The 18,642-nt window shown below is 41.5% G+C and overlaps 1 protein-coding gene across 2 annotated transcripts in view; it reads right to left on the reverse strand.

The window, feature by feature from the left end:
• The window catches only part of erc1b (ELKS/RAB6-interacting/CAST family member 1b), a 154,285-nt gene extending 138,063 nt beyond the window's left edge, over nucleotides 1–16,222 (reverse strand). For both annotated transcript variants that reach the window (XM_030779991.1, XM_030779982.1), the window contains exons 1-2: nucleotides 16,127–16,222; nucleotides 7,451–8,396 (exon numbers count right to left, since the gene is read on the reverse strand). In XM_030779991.1, the coding sequence (XP_030635851.1) occupies nucleotides 7,451–8,143 (693 nt within the window). In that variant the 5' untranslated portion in view covers nucleotides 8,144–8,396; nucleotides 16,127–16,222. The remainder of the gene's footprint in view (nucleotides 1–7,450; nucleotides 8,397–16,126) is intronic.
• Between the last annotated feature and the right edge of the window lie 2,420 nt (nucleotides 16,223–18,642).

Below are 18,642 nucleotides of genomic sequence, written 5' to 3' on the forward strand. Positions count from 1 at the left end.
CATTTATCAATACCCAGGTAAATATGATAATCCTCAAGACAAAGATGCTTCAGATATTTTCCCAGCCCAAAGAGAAAGAGAATGTGAGAGAGATAGGAAAGGAGCCAGGCGAGCAGGAAGAGAAGAGAAGAGAAGAGAAGAGAAGAGAAGAGAAGAGAAGAGAAGAGAAGAGAAGAGAAGAGAAGAGAAGAGAAGAGAGCTTTGGCTCTGCAGCCATATGCTGAGATTCTGTTCATTCCACACCTATATTCCATGACCACGCTCCATATATGGCCACACAGACCAACCACAGCCTACGGCTCCCAACCCTGTGATGAGAAAGGATAAAAATATGCTCTCTTTTCTCCCCGTCTTCTCATTCAGGAGACAAAAATGCTGTGACAACGTGACGCAGTATGTGAAAATCTATTTCTATTATTGGCTTTGATGATTAAGAAAAATGAAGAAAAAAAACCCTAAAGTGATATTTTGCTTTTAACAGGCGGCAAGGAAAAGAACAGATCGAGACAGAGAGAAGTAGAGGTAGATGCAGTTCACGATGCGAGTGATTGTGCTGTTTTGGCATATTTACCTGGCAGATTAAAGGCAATCTGTTGTTTGCCTTATTGAGTAATAATCTCTCTCATATTGTACACATCCACTCAGCAGAATTGTGGATGTGTGTTTCCAATGTATAATGTGAAAATACAATTCATGGTAACCACTAAAATGACTGGACATCGCCTCAAGTGAAAGTGACAAACCCCCCCCCCAAAAAAACAGCAAAAATAAATAATTTCATAAGATAACTGCTGTGTTTATATAGGTGACATTGTGTGTGTGTGTGTGTGTGCTGAATCACCCGGAGGCTAGGTAGTTTGTGTCATCACCCCTTGCCATCTGCTCATTCTCTGTGCCACTAGGAGAGGTCAGCTGATCTGACTACACCCACATCCGCTGCAGTTAATCGAACCACACCCAATACATTTAACCACATATCCACTTAAACTCATCTGACCACACCTACCTAGATATCCACACCTACAAAGTGAAGATAGCCACATTCATCCCCTTAACCACACCCATTCTGATCACCCAGCTACAGCTACTAATATCACTACACTCACAGGGGCCTGTCTATCACACCCACTCACATATCAACGGCTCTAACCAGTCTTTCCTTGGATGGGATAATATGGATGAGAGCGATTTCTTCCATTTTCATTCCTTGTCAATTGTGTTTTGAATGACGACAAAGTCTCAGCTGAGACTGGAGTCAAAATTACAAGCAGCTAACTGCATAAAATGATCAAATGTGAGGAGAGCTGAGAGAGGTGAGACTGAGCTGAGGGGAACTGAATGCTAAAGTTTATAGACTCACAGAGTGTCTTTTAATAAGCTGATAGTGGGCTACATTCACCATGTGTTCTGAGGGGTAGTCCTCTGTGAATCGCATACACATGTGCACATACACATGTAACATATATACACACGCACGCACACACACAGACTAGTGCTGTCAAAATTTGCCAAAAATGATGTTCCATTATTCCTTCTTAAAAAAAAAACTACCTACACATTACAAAATACACAAATAAAATAATTAGGTTACGGTTTATAGACTACCACCAACATTCAACGCTCCAAGCAAGCTGTGCCATCAGGTTGCTAGTGCTGGAATGGTAGGCTAACTGTTGCTTACACAGCTTGCATACAACTTTATCTCAAGGTTCCACAATTTTGCTGTCTCCTGACCAAAATCCAAAGTATTTCCAAACGGGGCTTTTTAGACTGCTTTTAGAGTGCAAATCACTCTCTCTCCAGCAGAGCTGGGTTGTGAACTCTCTGCCATCATTACCACGCTGTTTTGGTGAATTATTTGTTCGTTTCAGCTTGACCTAAATTTCATTTTCAATCAATGAAAGTGACGTTGTGTGACTCCTGTCCGTCATGCAGTGCAATCGGTGCAGTGGGCCAGGCCCACGCGAGAACTCGTAAGGCAGACAGCAGCGGTAGTGCTGTTTTGTTTTGTTTTGTTTTATTTTTTTCTCCCTACAATCGAATATTAAATTTAATAATCGAATGGGTTTTTTTCTTAAACGATTCTATTATATAATCGAATTTAGAATATTCACTGACACAGAGACACACACACACACACACACACAGACACGGCTGCACAAGCTTGCATGGTCACAGCTATGTGGAAGAAAGAATAGAGAAAGTCCAGGGGCCACAGTGGCAGCAGTGAGAACACTCAGCATCAGCAATCAAGCAGGAAATGATGTGCATGGGCAGGCAGAGCAAGATGGAAAAAGATGGAGAGAGTTAGTGTGAGAGAGGAAGAGAGAGAGACAGAGAGAGGGAGAGGGAGAGGGAGAGAAAGAGAGAGAGATCATTTACTCTGGCACTGGCCACAGCTGTATGTATTATGCTGCCAGGTTCTGGGGAATTCAGAAAACACAAGCTGAGTGTTTGAGCTTCTCAATATAAACACACAGGCATGGAGACTGGGAGGCTGACTGATCTGCACAATCTACCATATGGACAACTGGACTGACACACATACACATTTACACATGCACAGAATGCACTTATGCATAAGGGAACACACAAACACCTTCTCTTCTGAACTTCCACGACACTAAACAGTTGGAGAGGGTTCACAAAAATGACTCATCTACAGTTCCACACACTAACATGAGCAGACAGAAATACCAGAAAGCATACAGGCCTTTGGAAGTACACAACTACAAAGACAAACACACGCTCAGGCAGTAGGAAGGAGGGTTGCAAAATCTTGCTGTAACTATCTCAGTCTTTAAATGGCCTATTCAACATGACAGCATAGCCAATAGGCATTTATACACCCTTAAGTGTGTCCATTTATTTCTTCTGCAAATGAATGTGGATTGTCCTGTTTCTCAGTAATCAAGAGAGTTATCTCTATGGAAACCAAACAATCACTGTAAAAATAACCATTAAATATTCAAGGCAAAGCCAAAGCCTTTATGTGAGACAACTGCTTTGTAAATAAACTTATCTGTCTATACCTAGACACACAGCCAGACAAAGTAATTTATGCCGGCTATTGACCTAAACTACTAAAGCTAATAAATTATGAAAATATTCATTTGAAACTGCACTATGCCACAAGGTCAGCAGCATAGGAGTGCACAGTGAATAGTTAGCATTTAGCATTATTAGATTGCTTGATACAGTGAGAGAGTTTTTGTGCTGTGCTGACACAACGTGTACACAGAGGATAAAAAAAAAACGATAAGTGATACTGATGTTGTGATCCACAGACAAACACATTGCACACATTGTGAAAATGTTAGAGTATGCATGTGGACCAAAATTACAGAACAGACAATATCGTGTGCATTCACATTTGTGGAAATGTACGCATGTGTGCACAAAAGTACAGAATGTGGGCATACTGTCTTAGCTGCTCATCATTGCCAGTGATGAAGCTTACTCACAGTGGGGTGGGGGATGGAGAGTTCTCTCTTTTGACTGCTGACAGCTAACACACACACACACACACACGTGTGCAGGCAAAGCCAAGCACAGCAAACATTTGTTGAGTGTTTAACATCAAGAACAATGCTCTATACACAGACATACACATATACACAACCCCCAGATAATGACAGACTGGATCTCATACAATCTGATGAGCAGAAGGGAAAAAAACTGAGTGAGGGCCACAGGCTGTGAATTAAACTGTAAGACAGAAGCTCAGATTTCATTTCAGTTTTGAGAAAATCAACATTATAGGCTTCATTTCCGCAGTATTTACCTAACTGGGGTTTTTTTTTTTCTTTCTTTCCCCTGCAGCACAAGGTGATGAGGCCAGCCACAGAGAGTCAACAAAATCAGATGGCAAACTTTCAGATGACATGTACAACAGCTTAAATAATTCAAAACGTTGCACTGAGAGGTTAAACACTATTCTGGTTTGCACAACCAACACAGCTGCTGACGGGTTTTCTTTATGTGCAACTTAACGCAGTCTGCCATTAAAGAGGAATGAGAAAAACGAAAAGTAAAACAATATATACTGAGTGTCTGTACATGGGCATGCATGTCTGCACTGCAGTGAACCTAACACTGAAGTGTGAAGCAAAAGTGAAAACTGTGTTTGCGTGTGTTTACAGTGAAAGATCCGAGGATGGTGATTTGAGGAGAACCCAGGGGTTTGCCGTGTTGTGTCTCATGAGAGAGCAGGTCTGTGAGGAGCCTTCCCCTTTAATTCTCATCATTCTTGCTTTCTTCTCCTTCCCCCTTACTTCTCGTGCTCATTCTCTCTCTCTCTCTCTCTCGCCTTCATTTGCTCGAAGTCTTTTCTCCCTCTGGCCAACAACACCTCGCTCTCTCTCTCCTTCTCTCTGGCTTCAGGCAAGAACTAATCAACAAAGACATGCTTAAATGTGCAGGTCTGAAACACCAGATCTCTCTCTCCATTATTGATCTAGCTCATCAGGGTAAAACCCTCCTGATCAGCACTCTGTCCTTATCATTATTCCATCCTCCAATTATTATCCTTCTCTACACACAGCCAGGAACTGCACTAGGTTTAAAATCCCTTTCACAACTGGATTACCTTATCTTCAGTATCACTACAGTCATCAGGTATGCTGACTAAACAGAGCAAAAACACAGATGACAAACTAAGCACAGGACACACAGCTGAAAACAGCCTTTAGTGCTAGGTCATGCATGTGGATTTGAAATGGTATTGAGCAAAGTTGAGTGAGTTTACCGTTTGTAAGTAAGCTTGCTTTTGGTGCATGTTAACTAATGAGCTACAAGCAACTGGATGTGTTGACTTCTGCAAAACTGTAACTATAACTTTGAATATATGCATCATAGACTCACACATACACATTTTCTTCACTGAGAAACCCACTTTCTCTCAGCTTTCCTTTCATGACATCTTGCTTTCTTTCACATTCAGGGCTCCATTCAGTCTCAGACATTTAGTATGCATAATTAATTTATTCACGGCATGCATTCTTCACTGTTGTGACTACACCCGGAGGAATTACTACCACAAGAAAATTGTCCTTCCATAAAAATAATTATGGGTGTTTCTGCGCTACTGTACACTATTGCCTGACAAATGACTGACAGCCCATAGAACACATATTCCTTGTCTCAAAGGACATGAAAATCATAAAGCTTTAATGTGCCATTCTCAATCTGAATGAATACATACTGCTCTTTAATTTCTACACTCCACCTCTGTAATGACCCAAAATCTGGAAGTGTCCACATGCCTTGTGTACTGGTCACCCCATCTAGAACTACCACTTTGGGTAACCCAAATTACACCTTACAGCCTAGAGCGAGAGTAAAGAGAGAGAGAGAGCAGAGGGGGGTATAAGCCTTTGTAACTGACATTACAAGGGCATGAGAGAGACAAAAAAGAAGCCATTTACAGGAGAGAGAAAAAAAGAGGAAGCAAACAAGAAAGAGAAAAAAGGAATGAAGAGAAAGCAACATAGCTGAGTCACCCACAAGAGAAGGAAAGTGTATTCTTTTTCTTTTTTTTTTCTCCACGGAAACGTCATGTCCTCCATTACAGGGGCGGAAACCTCTAGAGGCTGAACCATCCGTTATACATGTCTCATCACACATGGACCAGAATATCCCTAACAATTACCTAAGACCAAACAGGAATAAAAGAGCACCTGGGACAAGGACCCCCTGAACGTGCATGTGTGCATGCGCGTGTGTGTGTGTATCCGCCCCTCTGATTAAATTTACTGTCAACAGTATTGCTGTCACACTAAGCAACTGCTCTGCCAGCTGCAGTCCAAGGAAGTGACAGCAAACCTGCACACAAAGGAGAAAATCTACCCTCATTGCCTTCTTAGATGTAACTATTCACCTATCCCTTTCTCAACTATCATTCAGCTGACTCATCTGAGCTCCATTCCTTCCCTCCTTGCCTCCTTCGCTCTTACGCACATGCCGACTCCAACAAATGTAAGCTTTATGTCAAAAAGAGACAGATGCACATGCCAGGATTTAGAGAGAGAATAAGGTGATACTCAGATATGGGCCCAACCACTGTCTATCCAAAGAGAGGAGAGGTATCCAGTCCAATGAAAACAGTCTCGGTTCAACACCATTAACATATTTTCCATTACATGCTTAGTGCTCAATCTTTTTCATCAGAGTGGAGCGAATGGCATAGCTAAGAGGAATAGCTTGGGGAAGAAAAACTTGGGAAATTTATACAGGGAAAGTACCAGCACATAAGAACATTTCTGAAACCTCCATGTTAGTCTGTGGAGATTTTCATTTCTCTTCTGTGAGATCACTAAAAGTTTTCAAGTGTATCTTGGAGCACTTTACATGTGTAACAGTCATATGCTTGCTTGATATGGCATAAAATTTTGAAAAATGCTTTCAAAACACTTTTTTGTGTTTTAGCCCTCTTTAATATGTTCATAGAAAATATCAAGAAAGCATTATAAAGACCTGCTGCTGGGCTTTACATTGGAAAACCATAGCAATCTCCTCCCCATCTGCTACACTACAACCCTAGTGTGAGATGCACTGTGGTGCTTTCACACTTGTGTTTCTCAAGTCTAAACTAACAAATTCTAACTCCAATTACCAGATTCATCTGTACTGTACTATGCCCTGAGCAAGCCATTACAAAAAAGGGAAAACACCCATTTAAACCGAATAAAAGGAAGCTCTTCTAAGAGACACAGCTCTGCGTTGTGCAGAAACGTACCCTCTCCGTCTGCCTGAGGGGAGCTGATATGCGGCATGAGCCAGGTGCTAAATTCCACAGCATACCTGATGGCCTGTGGCTACTGCACGCCGCATTGAGATAAACATCATCATCTTCAGATAACAGCCTCCACGAAAAGAAAAGGCATTACAAAAAACAGCTCTTCTGCTAAAAGGCTTATAGTCCTCTAGGTATCACATTAGCACACATCACTACCCATGCAGCTAATTGGAAAAAGGAGATTCATCTTAAGACTTCCAACTGTGGACTACGGCAGGGGACACACTTTGAACTACTAGGCTAACGTTTGTTGTAATGAGTGGGCTACTTATCAGTGAATAGTAACTGTTTGCGATAGCCTCAGTTCAAAAATTCAAAAATAAGCCTTCGACAAGGAGTATGTGTACTCCCTTAGTAGGAAAAACATGTCTCCAGAGACATAAAATTAGGCACAAAAAGGGAGATTCTCTGCCAAAGACAAGAAACAGTTTATTCCAAATTCCACTTGAGCTCCCACTTCCACTGCACAGGTGATACAGCTTTTTCTTTCCACTGTTGCCTTAGTCATGCTCACTGGTGACCAGAGATGTCATGATTCTAAAAATCTCTTTAGTGACAATGCCTTTGTGAAAAGTGCTGTAGAAATAAAACTGAAAAATGACACTCCCACAGGTAACAGCACAGATAACTGTGAAAGGAATGCTGCCCTCTTACCTGTGTTTCATCCTGCATCACTCGATACTGCTCTTTCCAAACAGCAATCTTGGAAGCCTCGTCTTTGCGCAAGGCTCGTTCTTTCTTCAGCTCCGGGCTCCAGAACGTCTTGATAGAGTTCATGGAGGAGCTAAGCTTGCTTTCCTTGACCTCCACCTCCTTCCGGAGGAGCTCATTTTCTCTCAGCACCTCCTTTAGCTGAGCCTGCAGATCCATGATGGTGTTGTCTCGTGCCTGGCGCAGCGAGTGTGGCACCGTAGAGGCCAAGCTGGAGGGCATGTGATGATCACCGAATGCAATGGCGTCGCTAGGCACTGACCCGGGGGCTCCTGTCGCGATGTTGGGGCTGCTGCCCGTGACAGTGGCGCGGATGCCATAAGGCAGCCTGCCCCCGGACCGCCCCAGAGTCATAGTGCTCTTTGGCAGGTCTGGGCCTGAGGACACCACCTCGTTGTCGCTCAGGTACATGGGGCCAGAAGTGGCATAGGCGGCATTGAGTGACTGAATGTTCTCCATGGACAGCGTCTTACCCCCAGGACCTCCGGCCCCTCCTGCACCGCCCCCTGTGCTGTTGGTTCGCCGATGACCCAGTCGTGGTGAACGTGGCAGGCGGGGTGAGCGTCCAGGGCTTTGATTACTGCCACCGCTATGATTTCCCTCTCCTTTGCCCACAGAGCGGGCACTGCCATACATGATGGGTGTATACAAGCAAGGGACAATGTGATAAACGAATGGAAAGAGTGATTAGGGTGATCTGATCTATGTTAATGGGGAGAAATCTGTATGTGTATTGTTCTGTGATAGTTCTCTTAACTCAATGATGGGAAGAAAAAGGTCATGTTTGGAGGGTCAGGTGCGTCTTGTAGGGTTAACTTTTGGTTTATACGTTGTATGACCAATGCTGACTGATCTGGTCAGTCCTGATACGATACAGCCTCACACTGACCTGAAAAAAGACAGAGGAGCACAGTCAAACATCAGGATATATAAATACTCATCAAAAAATTGCAGTTTCTGAACTGCACAGAATGTCCTGAACCACAGCATGAATCTGCATGCACAAACATAGCCTCTCTCTCCAAACTTGAAATTCATTATACTACATGGCATGGTTGTGTTGGCTGTAATGTCAAAATAATTAAATGGATAACAATAGCTGCAGTTACACGGACAATAGTTCTTCAATCCGATTGAAACCATTCCGATTAGAGATTCCAACTTAACTGTTTACATGGATGCTAAATAAAGTGATCCGATGAGATGTGCGTTTCGGATCTCTTTATTTAGTGTCCATGTAAACAGTTAAGTTGGAATCTCTAATCAGAATGATTACAATCAGGTTGAGGAAATATGAGAGAAACAATCGGATTAAGCATTTACATGGTTATTAGGCACTAATATTTTCGTATTGAACGGATTATCAAAGGTTTACACCACCCCTCTCGATCCGATTGGAAACTCCTTCCGATTGGGCCGGATCGGGTCAGTCTCTTCCGACTGAAATGGTTACATGTGGCATTTTTGTTCTGATTGGGCTATTATTCCAATTACTAGTGGAATATTAGGGTCCATGTAAACGTAGCTACTAACATACTCAACAACAAACAATAAACACAACAAAGTAAACACAATCTCTTTCACCCTAACACAGACACACTCTTTCACACACACACAAACACACATACACTTTCTTTCTTCTAGAGTGTTTTCCCTTGGTCGGCGTCTGTACTTGTCCCAGAGGAAATAACAGTCTAATGAACAGTGCTGGCCTAATCAGTCTTTAACCTCCTAGACTGGGGCCTATGTAGGTCACTTACATGCCATGCTGTATTTGCCTTAACTTTGTGGCTCAGCTCCAACACTCACACTATCCCCTACTGTCTAACACGCAGTGTCTATATGCATATCCCTCTCATGCACAATCCACGTTTTCTATCCCTAACAGAGAGAATTACTCTCTTTCACTAGACTTTCTTTAAATTAAATAAATAGGCCTAAACCTTGTCAGCTTGATGAATAGAAGATAACACAATTATGAATCTAACACACCCCCCCCCCCCTCTCTCTCTTTCACATGGAGGGATCCACACCCCCTTGCTCTGTCTGCATCTCTTCAGTTTTAATAAAATATCCCAATCTTGTCATCTCTTAATCAGTCAGTCAGAGCAGTGAAGCCTCATGTAGCCAGCGGTGTGGATGAGCAGTGTCATATGAGAGCTACAGTCAGCCGGACCAAAGGCTGGACTTAGTCACCACTGCTGCAGGGAAAGAGCATTCATGCTCATTGGAGAAGAGCACTACATTGGTTCTTCATCTCTGTCTAATCATGCATCTACACACACACACACACACACACACACAGACACACAGAGGAACGCAAACACACACATACATTTACACAAACAGATTGTGTTCTGGGCCAAAGCGAATGAAGTGAAAAGTATGTGGGTGGGTATGGCTGAAGGCCTGATGTCCTTCAATGTCCTAATTAGCCTATATTCCCTGACTTTAGAATGGTTACGCAGTTTTGCTTTCCTTCCATTCAAATCTATTTCAGACGCACAAAACACTGGATGGTCTCCCAACAAAGCTCCTCCAACAACAGCTGAAAAGAAACATATTCTGACTGTGACAAGTTGATTGCCTTGTGAGTATGGGTTATATACATATGAAATTTCAATTTGTTAACACCACACACAACATGAAAAGGGAAACCATCATGTCAAATCAGGAACCTCTGTTGGCCTCTGTTGCCATGGAAACACTACCAGGAGTAGAATTCTCCCATCTGTCACTCACAACAGGGAGATATCAATGACATAACAAGCAATTAAAATGACATAACCCATAATGGTCCTTTTTAAATATGGTAATGGTAAACAAGACGATTCTTTCAAAATGAGCTTTGCTAGAGGCAAAACAGAAAGACTAAAGAACTGTGTATGTGTCCCCTTCTTAAATCTTCAGCTCTAAATCAATACATCAAGGCAGATACAATATGTTTAGGCCCACAGGAGCTGATAGTGAAAAAGTTTTAAAGTTTTGAATCTCCGACTCCTTCCTTCTCGAGGCAAAAAGGATACTACAGAAAACACAGTAAAACGGTTTCCCTACAAGGCTTTTGCACCTGAGATGTCATCGTTCATACCACATAAATGGGCCCACATGGTTTACTTGGGCTATACATATCCATAGCATCAAACCACGGATCTGGACTGATATCGGTCCCCCCCACCCCCACCCCCACCACCACCACACACACACACACATTTTTTTCCTCTGAGTCTGACCAGATCTCACAACAATTTACAAGAACCTGATTTGACCCCCCACAATTAGTTACAGCTATAGACTTGTCAGGATCACAATGATTCCAAATGAGGAAACCTGTGAAAAGTAATCCTCCTCATGAGTGATTATTTATACGTTTTACACCAGACAGCTGACAGGAGAGGGGCTAGTGACCAGGGAGAGTCAGCTCTAACATGAACAGGGATCAGATCTAAACGAATGAGGAGCTAGCCACCCAGATCAAAGGGGTGTTTGTATTAGTCTGGTCATAAGAGCACATTTGTTCAGCAAGCTGCCTTTTGTCTTCTGTGTTTACCCTCACTGAAATCATTCATTGTCCTTGTACACAGCCAATCTTTGTTCCCCTGTGAGACTGGGTGTGGAAATCACATCATATAGGACAAAAAAACATTTCAAATCATTGTACTGGCTGAAATCATGCGAGCAGTCTTCAGAATCATAATTTTTCAGTAATACTATTGGTACATGGCATGAAAGCACCGCAATCTGAAAACTCTCTTTCAAAACAATCACTCAGAGCGGTTTCGGGGTGGTATGGCATTGTTCAAAACAGAAGCCCTTCCATGCTTCTGCATTACTGAGAAAATTCTAAAAATATTTCCCTCACTGTATCAGGAGTAATAAACTGCTGTTTTAATGAAGACAGTGTAACTAGTCAGGCCTACAGAAAGCAGATGCACGTAAGGCCCTTGGAGAGGAGGCAGAGAACACACAAAAACTCAGCCTGATTACTTAATTGACCTACACAGTTAGTGCTTCTCAGAACTACCAGGTATACCACAAGTCACAAACTGCACATACCCCACACACGCAGGGACAATCACACTGAGCCACAAAAATAAGACCGTGGCTGCCATCTGGCCTGCTCCAGGCCTGCCAAAGTGGCTTACACCCAGGAAAGCAAAGAGCAAAAGACACTCTTCTGCACCTTCTCTCTCCTTATCCATCCCTTATCCATCCTTCTATTCTCCCTTTGCCTTCATCCCTCCATTTCAACTCTTTATACACTGATCACTCCTCTCCATTCTGGATCTCCATCTCTCTCACCATAAATGCCATTATTTAAACACCTCTATATCACTCAACCTCCCAACCTCTTTCTTCACTAATTAAAAAAAATACACTTACATCACCTGATTATCAAACTAGTGTCATGACTGGACAGTGTATATTCCAAATGTAAGCAGTTTCAGCTCAATTTTGAAAGTGATTGGCATTGTCAGTTAATTGTAATGTATGAATAAGCAACAAATCATTATTACAAGTTAGTATTTCATACCTGTGTGGCTGTGCCTTAGGCATTGTGGTGCACGCTGTCAGACTCATATGACTGTGATTAAAATCATCCAAAAAAAAAATAGAACCAGCCATGGAGTAATGATCTTTGGATGTTTTCTGAATTACTGGTACAGCTGGGAAAAAACAAAAACAAACAAACAAACAAACAAACAAACAAAAAAAACTGAAAAGCCCTGAAATCTGTGTTGCTTTTTAGGTGCTGAATCCACTGACCTTGATAAACCCTAGATGGGGGGGGGGGGGTTTATGCAACTGCCATATTTTACACCATCATTTTGACCTCTAGGGTGGTGGGGCAGAAGAAACGGAAGTAAGTTAATAGCCATTCTTTCTAAATCTCTGCTTCATTTCACCATACGTCCAACAGCAGAATTTTTCCCTGTCCCTCCATTATACCGCTCTTCCCCACAACTCTTTGTCATTTCTCCTCAGCAACAGTCTATATATTCACTCCTGTGGGTCGTTCCATGTCAACTCACCCAGAATTCAGAACTTTTCCCAGTTCATGTCATGGATTTTCTCAAAAGAAATTCATGCAAAAACTTCTATTAAGTTCATGGGACCTTGCAAAATCCTATAGCTCTACTCCAAATACTCCTGCATAAAAAATGGAGTGCCACAGATCTTGCTAAATACAGCTTAGGAGCTGAAGCACTACATTTTTATGCAGGACCAAATATCTTCTAGATGTGATAGAACTATATTATTACTACAAAGAATCAAAATTTGGTTGCAAGATAGTGAAAACTAGTAGAGATATTAATTTTTGAAAATTGAAGATTGTTCTTTTGGGTAACAAAATATTTAGTTTTATTAATTTGATTATTTTAAGACATTCAGCAACAACTACTTAGATGAATATGTGTTGCAGATTATCCTTAGGGTTTCTTGGATGTTCAGTACAAATTTGAACTCAATCCAATGAAAAATAAGAAACTGGTGAGGCTTATAATAAACATACAAAGAATCAGAAAAAATGATGAAATTTAGCTCCAAGGGCCAAACTTCAAAAATTCATAACTAAAAAAGTATTTGAAGTAGAGCTATAGGATTTTGCAAGGCTTCATGAATTTAACAGAAGTTTTTAGGTTACATGCATTTTTGCCAAGAAAATCCATAACATGGACTGGGAGGTGCTATGTGAGTTGGTACGGACTGACCCTGCATCAGTCTGACATAATATCTATAGTACAGGTGGACCGTGGTTTATTTCATACTCACAGATCTAAAACACATTTGATTAGAAGGTTAAAAGGCAATAAAGTTCCTGTCCTTGTAGGAAAAACAGAAAAGGATGGAGTTGCATCTAGCATCTGCTACTTTAGGTGTTTCTTTCCCGAATTCTTACTGGAATTTATTAGCTGTACTTCAGTATAACTCTTCTCTCTCATTTTCTGTCTCCACCAGTTCTTTCTGTTACTTATCCTCTGATTTCAGTCACAGTCATATGATTTTGCTCATGTGCACCACTATGCCAAAGGCACAAGCATGATATGGATATTTCTATGAGTTGTTGAAAAAACAAATCTGTGTACTAGGTCTCATATTCATTATTAACTCCTCCCCAAAGGTGGACAGTTCGGCCTTTAGGTCATGCCGTAGGACCAAGCAATAATATAGATATTGTCAACATTCTACAAGACAAGGCCCACAAAAACTTTGCAATATAAAGGTATTTCATCATGTTAAAAATGTAGTACTGGTATAACCTTTATTTAACACAATGTTTTGTAACTTGATCTACAAAGACATGTGCATGTTTCTTCCCTTAATAAACTAACAGACCTCTTTTCTCTCAATAAGGGATAAATTAGAAGTTTGAGGAATCGCCGTGGGTTTGTTTGTGTTGAATGGGGGTGGAGGTTCTTATCAGTCTGTTTCTTTTTAGTACTCTCTGTTGAAAAGGGAACAAGGGGGCAGTACAGGATCTTTGATCTACAAAGTGGTAAATCAGTTTCCCAGCACTGAAGAGACAGAAGGTATGATCCAGACCAGGTGTCCATCATTGCCTCTAGGGAAAGTCCAGTCTGGAATGAGAATCCAGACTGCATCTACAGCATTGTTATAGAGATCCTTTGCCCTGTCCCTACTAACATAAATCCAGTTATTGTATTTACCTTAAATAAATGAGATCATGGTCTAGGAACAGTAGAAAGTTGACCTTTGCAAACTGAGTCTAATCTACATTGCTGAAGAGTGAGTGTGTACATTTGTGAACATTGTGAGCAAGTGGGCTTCACTGTTAAGTAGGTCTGATACAAAAACACAAACACACAAAATAGAGGCAGTTTACACAGAGGGCAATAATGCACAACAGTGTGACAAGCACCAGACCCAGTTCTCATGCAAAATCTGCTATCACTCCTGTCAGAGAGAAACATGACAAGAACAGCATACATGCATAAAAAGAAACATGCACAAACACAAATATTATATGTTATGCACAGACAGAACCACATGCATGTCAACTGATTCCTTGACACACTTTAACAAACAAGACAACTGGAGTGGGAGAAGAATTTTTTTTTTTGCCAGTTCCAAAATAACCTCTCTCTCTCTCTGGCACATCTCAATATCTACCATACGTATGAATCAACGTGATTCACATCTCACGAGCTGATGTGGAATGTGTATTTGTTATAAGCTGTGCTAGCAAGCTGATGAAAAATATAGTAGTATGTCTGCATTACATGTAAACGTTAAGTGCATACAGACCGCCGGGCTATTAGAGAAAACACCACACATCAGTGACGTAATTAACGCCTCGAACACAGGTAGCCTAAATGTCAGATGCATGAAACAGATACAGAGGGAGCTCATCAGCTATCAAAAACTACATGACGTCCTGAGATCACTGGGAACGACTGACTAAAGGGCCAAACGACAAGCTGCACAAAAGACAACCTGTTGATTTAAGAGGAGCTCAGTGGATGCCCATCTTCTGCCGAAACTGCTACCATAACTAATTAACATACAAATGGGGGAGAAGTATTACAGTACATCTAAAATATGTATCATTAGCCACACATTTAGTTCGGCTTGTTTATCGAGCAGTGTTCATTGTCGTGGGCAGATGTCTTGGTCTATCGTGGACTAAGGCCACACAGACCTACAATCAACTGCTAATATTCAGCAGGCGTTCTGAAATGTGTCTGTGAAAGTAAATGTACAAAAGGCTATTTGAGTCCGTCATGCTAATGGGAGGGGCCGTGTGATCATCATAAGGGAGTGTGTGCTTGTTATATCCGTTAGTACCACACCTGAGACACAAACTGAGAAATGATCATTTTGCACTTAGTCATGAAATGCAGCGACCTGTGTGAGCGAAGGCTTAAACGTTTTAACACTGCTCAGACATAACTCCCCAATATTGCTCAACATTTCCCATGTCTTCCCCACACGTCAGCCTATCCACCGCTTAGTAGCAACTTTGAACCCCACTTACATTCCGAATGTGTACCATAACATAGATAAAACATTCGTTCGCCAGATATTTATTAAGAAGTCAAACAGCCTGAGGGCTAGCAGGGGTTAAACTCATTTTGTGAGCAGTCAGTAAGGGTTTCTCAGCGAAGGTTCCGCTGTCTGTGCTAAGGTGGCCCAGGTCTGACTGACCGCACAGATTTAAATCGCTCGCGAAATGGTAGCTTAGCAGGCTGAAAGCGAGCAGTCGTACGCTAGGGTTTCCCCACAGTTTTAGCTTTGGTGGGAACCTGACAGTGGAAAATGCTACTGAAAGGAGACACCCATGGTCTCTTACGCCGAATATCGCTTTTCTCTTTTCCCTCCTCCTCCATTGCTGGCTCACGCAACAGCATTTCAGGAGCCTTCCCCTATACATTCATTGTAGAGCCCACAACTAAATAGCTAAGCATTCCTTCTTGGGTGTTCTATGTTAAGTATTAAGATTTAAGGAACGAAACCGGTTGTTATGGAACGGAATATACACAGAGAGGAGATAGGAGTACTCCCTACAAATTAGCTATGTCCGACAAGAGGAAGATAACGTTAAACGGTTTGCTTCTAGAATACAATGATGAAAAAATCACTTTAAAAGCTCTCTACCTGCTCGTATATCTTGTTTGCCCAGTCCAGAGAAGAACCCTGTGCAATAATTAGCGTGACAGGAGAACCGCTATCCTTAAAATCCGTTATATTGTACAAAATTCTTCTTTTGGAGTAGTTCTTCAGCTTTTTTCCTCTCTTGCCAGCACTACCAGTAGCTCCCCGAGCCAGGGCGCCTCAGTGACGTAAGGAACTGGGATGCGCGTTCACGTCCACACTGGCCTCCACAAGCGCCACGCACGAGTCAATCGTGAGGAGGAGCCATGCTTAGAAGGTCAGTGTTTAAAGAAGGCTGTCCAAAGAAAACCCTTTTGAGGAGTTCTATATGGTTTCACTCATAAATTCCACGTGTATGTATGTATGTATGTCTGTATGTCAGTCTATCTGGATCCAAATGCCTGACTGCGCTGCTACGGTAACTGAGACATGGCAACAGCAATGTCCCTCCCCACATATGCAACCTCAGAATGCCCAAACATTACAATTACAACAGACAGGAGATCCTACATACCCCTTTTACTTAAATGACATCTGTACTACACAGTCAGAGATGACCATATTTCTTTCTGGGGATGTGTCTCTGCCTCATATATGTCAGACTCTTCTCTTCTTTTCCCCTTGTTACAAATCAGTAAAATGTGTCTAATGAGGCTAAACACCAATGCTAGTACTTGTTTTCATTGTAGCTAGTTTTCTCAAATCTCAGTTTACCTCTCAGATGGTGAAGTTAGTAAGATTTTGTGCTCAGATGAAATGTATGGTTCAGCACCAGTGCAGTAGCATAAATGATTTCATTGCCTTACCCTTTTTCATCATTCTACACCAGGATCAGGCAACCTGCAGGAATTTCTTATCTCTCTCACACTGCATTGCTATTCAGAGGCTGAACCAGGTGTGCTAGATCAGTTCTAGAGTGTCAAGAAATGTAAATCTGCAGGAGAGTTGGAAACTACTAGCTTAGAACGCAACTGGAAAACTGTCTTCAGCACACTGTGTACAGAAATTGTTTCCAGTCCTGACGTGGCACACGTGACTCCGCTATTCACATGCACATCAGAGCTTTGATTAGCTGAATCAAATGTGTTTGAGTAAGGGCAAAAACCTATTCATTGGAGGAGGGAAGGTTTTATACACCTGTCTTAGACATCATGTAGAGTTAGAAGTGAGTTTAGAGCATATATAGGCTCACAGTTAGTGGACTGACTGTCCATTTATGACCCCACTGAAACCAGAAATGTTCTAATACCACTAGTTTTCACTATAGGAGTACAAATGTGTGTTATAGCATTAAAAGAAACTCAAATTAAATGTAGTTTAACAATATAATATCCCTATTTGACAGTAGTGTCTGATATTTTGAAACTCAGCCCTACCCAGGGCCATCCAGTGCACCTCCAGACAACTGATAACTGTTGTTTCCCATCAAGGTTTTAAAAGACTGGACATAAAGACTTCTTAGCCATAGAATAAATTTATTCACTCAATTCCAGTGTTGGGAGTAATGCCACAGTGGTCGACAGTTCCGGCAATGTGAGCTTGCTGTCTTGGAAATATGGACATTATTTTACCCTCCTCGAGATTAAGGACAAAAAGATACTGGCGAGTTGTAGTCTATGTGCAGGTGGGAGAACTTTATTCTCATCAGAGAATAGTAATTCTAATCTTCTGAAGCACCTGGTAAAACAATGCGTTTCTACAAAGCTAATTGCAAAAGACCTCAGCAGTACCGCTACTGACTGTCAAGATTGCAAAGGATACATCTTTTTCTTCTTTTTTTTTTTTTGTTTTTCAACTCAATGGTAACGTTTAGGTTGCGTGCTGCCTCTTTTTCACTTATGCATGATCAAATAGTAGCCATACAACTGGGCCTGGTAAGGCTGAGTAATTTATTTTTGTAATAAATGGTGAAAATAGTGGAAGTCCCAACACCAGTGTGGCTGTGAGTTTTTAACTACCATATTCTTCAAGCTACCTCAACCCAACCAAGAAACAAGGACCCAAACATCTTGTCTCACACTGTCACAGCAACACTAAAATAATGTAGCTATGTATGCATTAATAAGAGAGTTGAGGCAAACATTTAGAAGTAACGCAAAAGTTACTTTCCCTAGTAACTAATTACTTTTATATGCAGTAATTGGTAAAGTAATTCAATTACTTTTGAAAGAAGTAACTAGTAACTGTAACTAATTACTAATTTTCAGTAACTTGCACAACACTGCTCAATTCACAGCTCAGATAAAATGGAAACTCCACACACTCTGGCCCTCCAGGAACCAAACTTTCCTATTTTCGCACTGTTGAGTGTGCTGCACTGTTAGTCCACTAGGTGTCACATGTTCCCAATGGTTGAACTGCGCCAAGATTCCGTAGGTGGAAATACTTTAATATACTGTATCTTTGCCATCGCAATAATAGCACGACAATGTTTCTTGTCTAAATAACTCTGGACAAACAAAAACTTTTATCAACCTCGTCTCCAACTGCTCTGATAACCTCTGGTAGTGTTTCTACTA

This window comes from Chanos chanos, chromosome 1 (genome assembly GCF_902362185.1).
Source record: "Chanos chanos chromosome 1, fChaCha1.1, whole genome shotgun sequence".
NCBI lineage: Eukaryota > Metazoa > Chordata > Actinopteri > Gonorynchiformes > Chanidae > Chanos > Chanos chanos.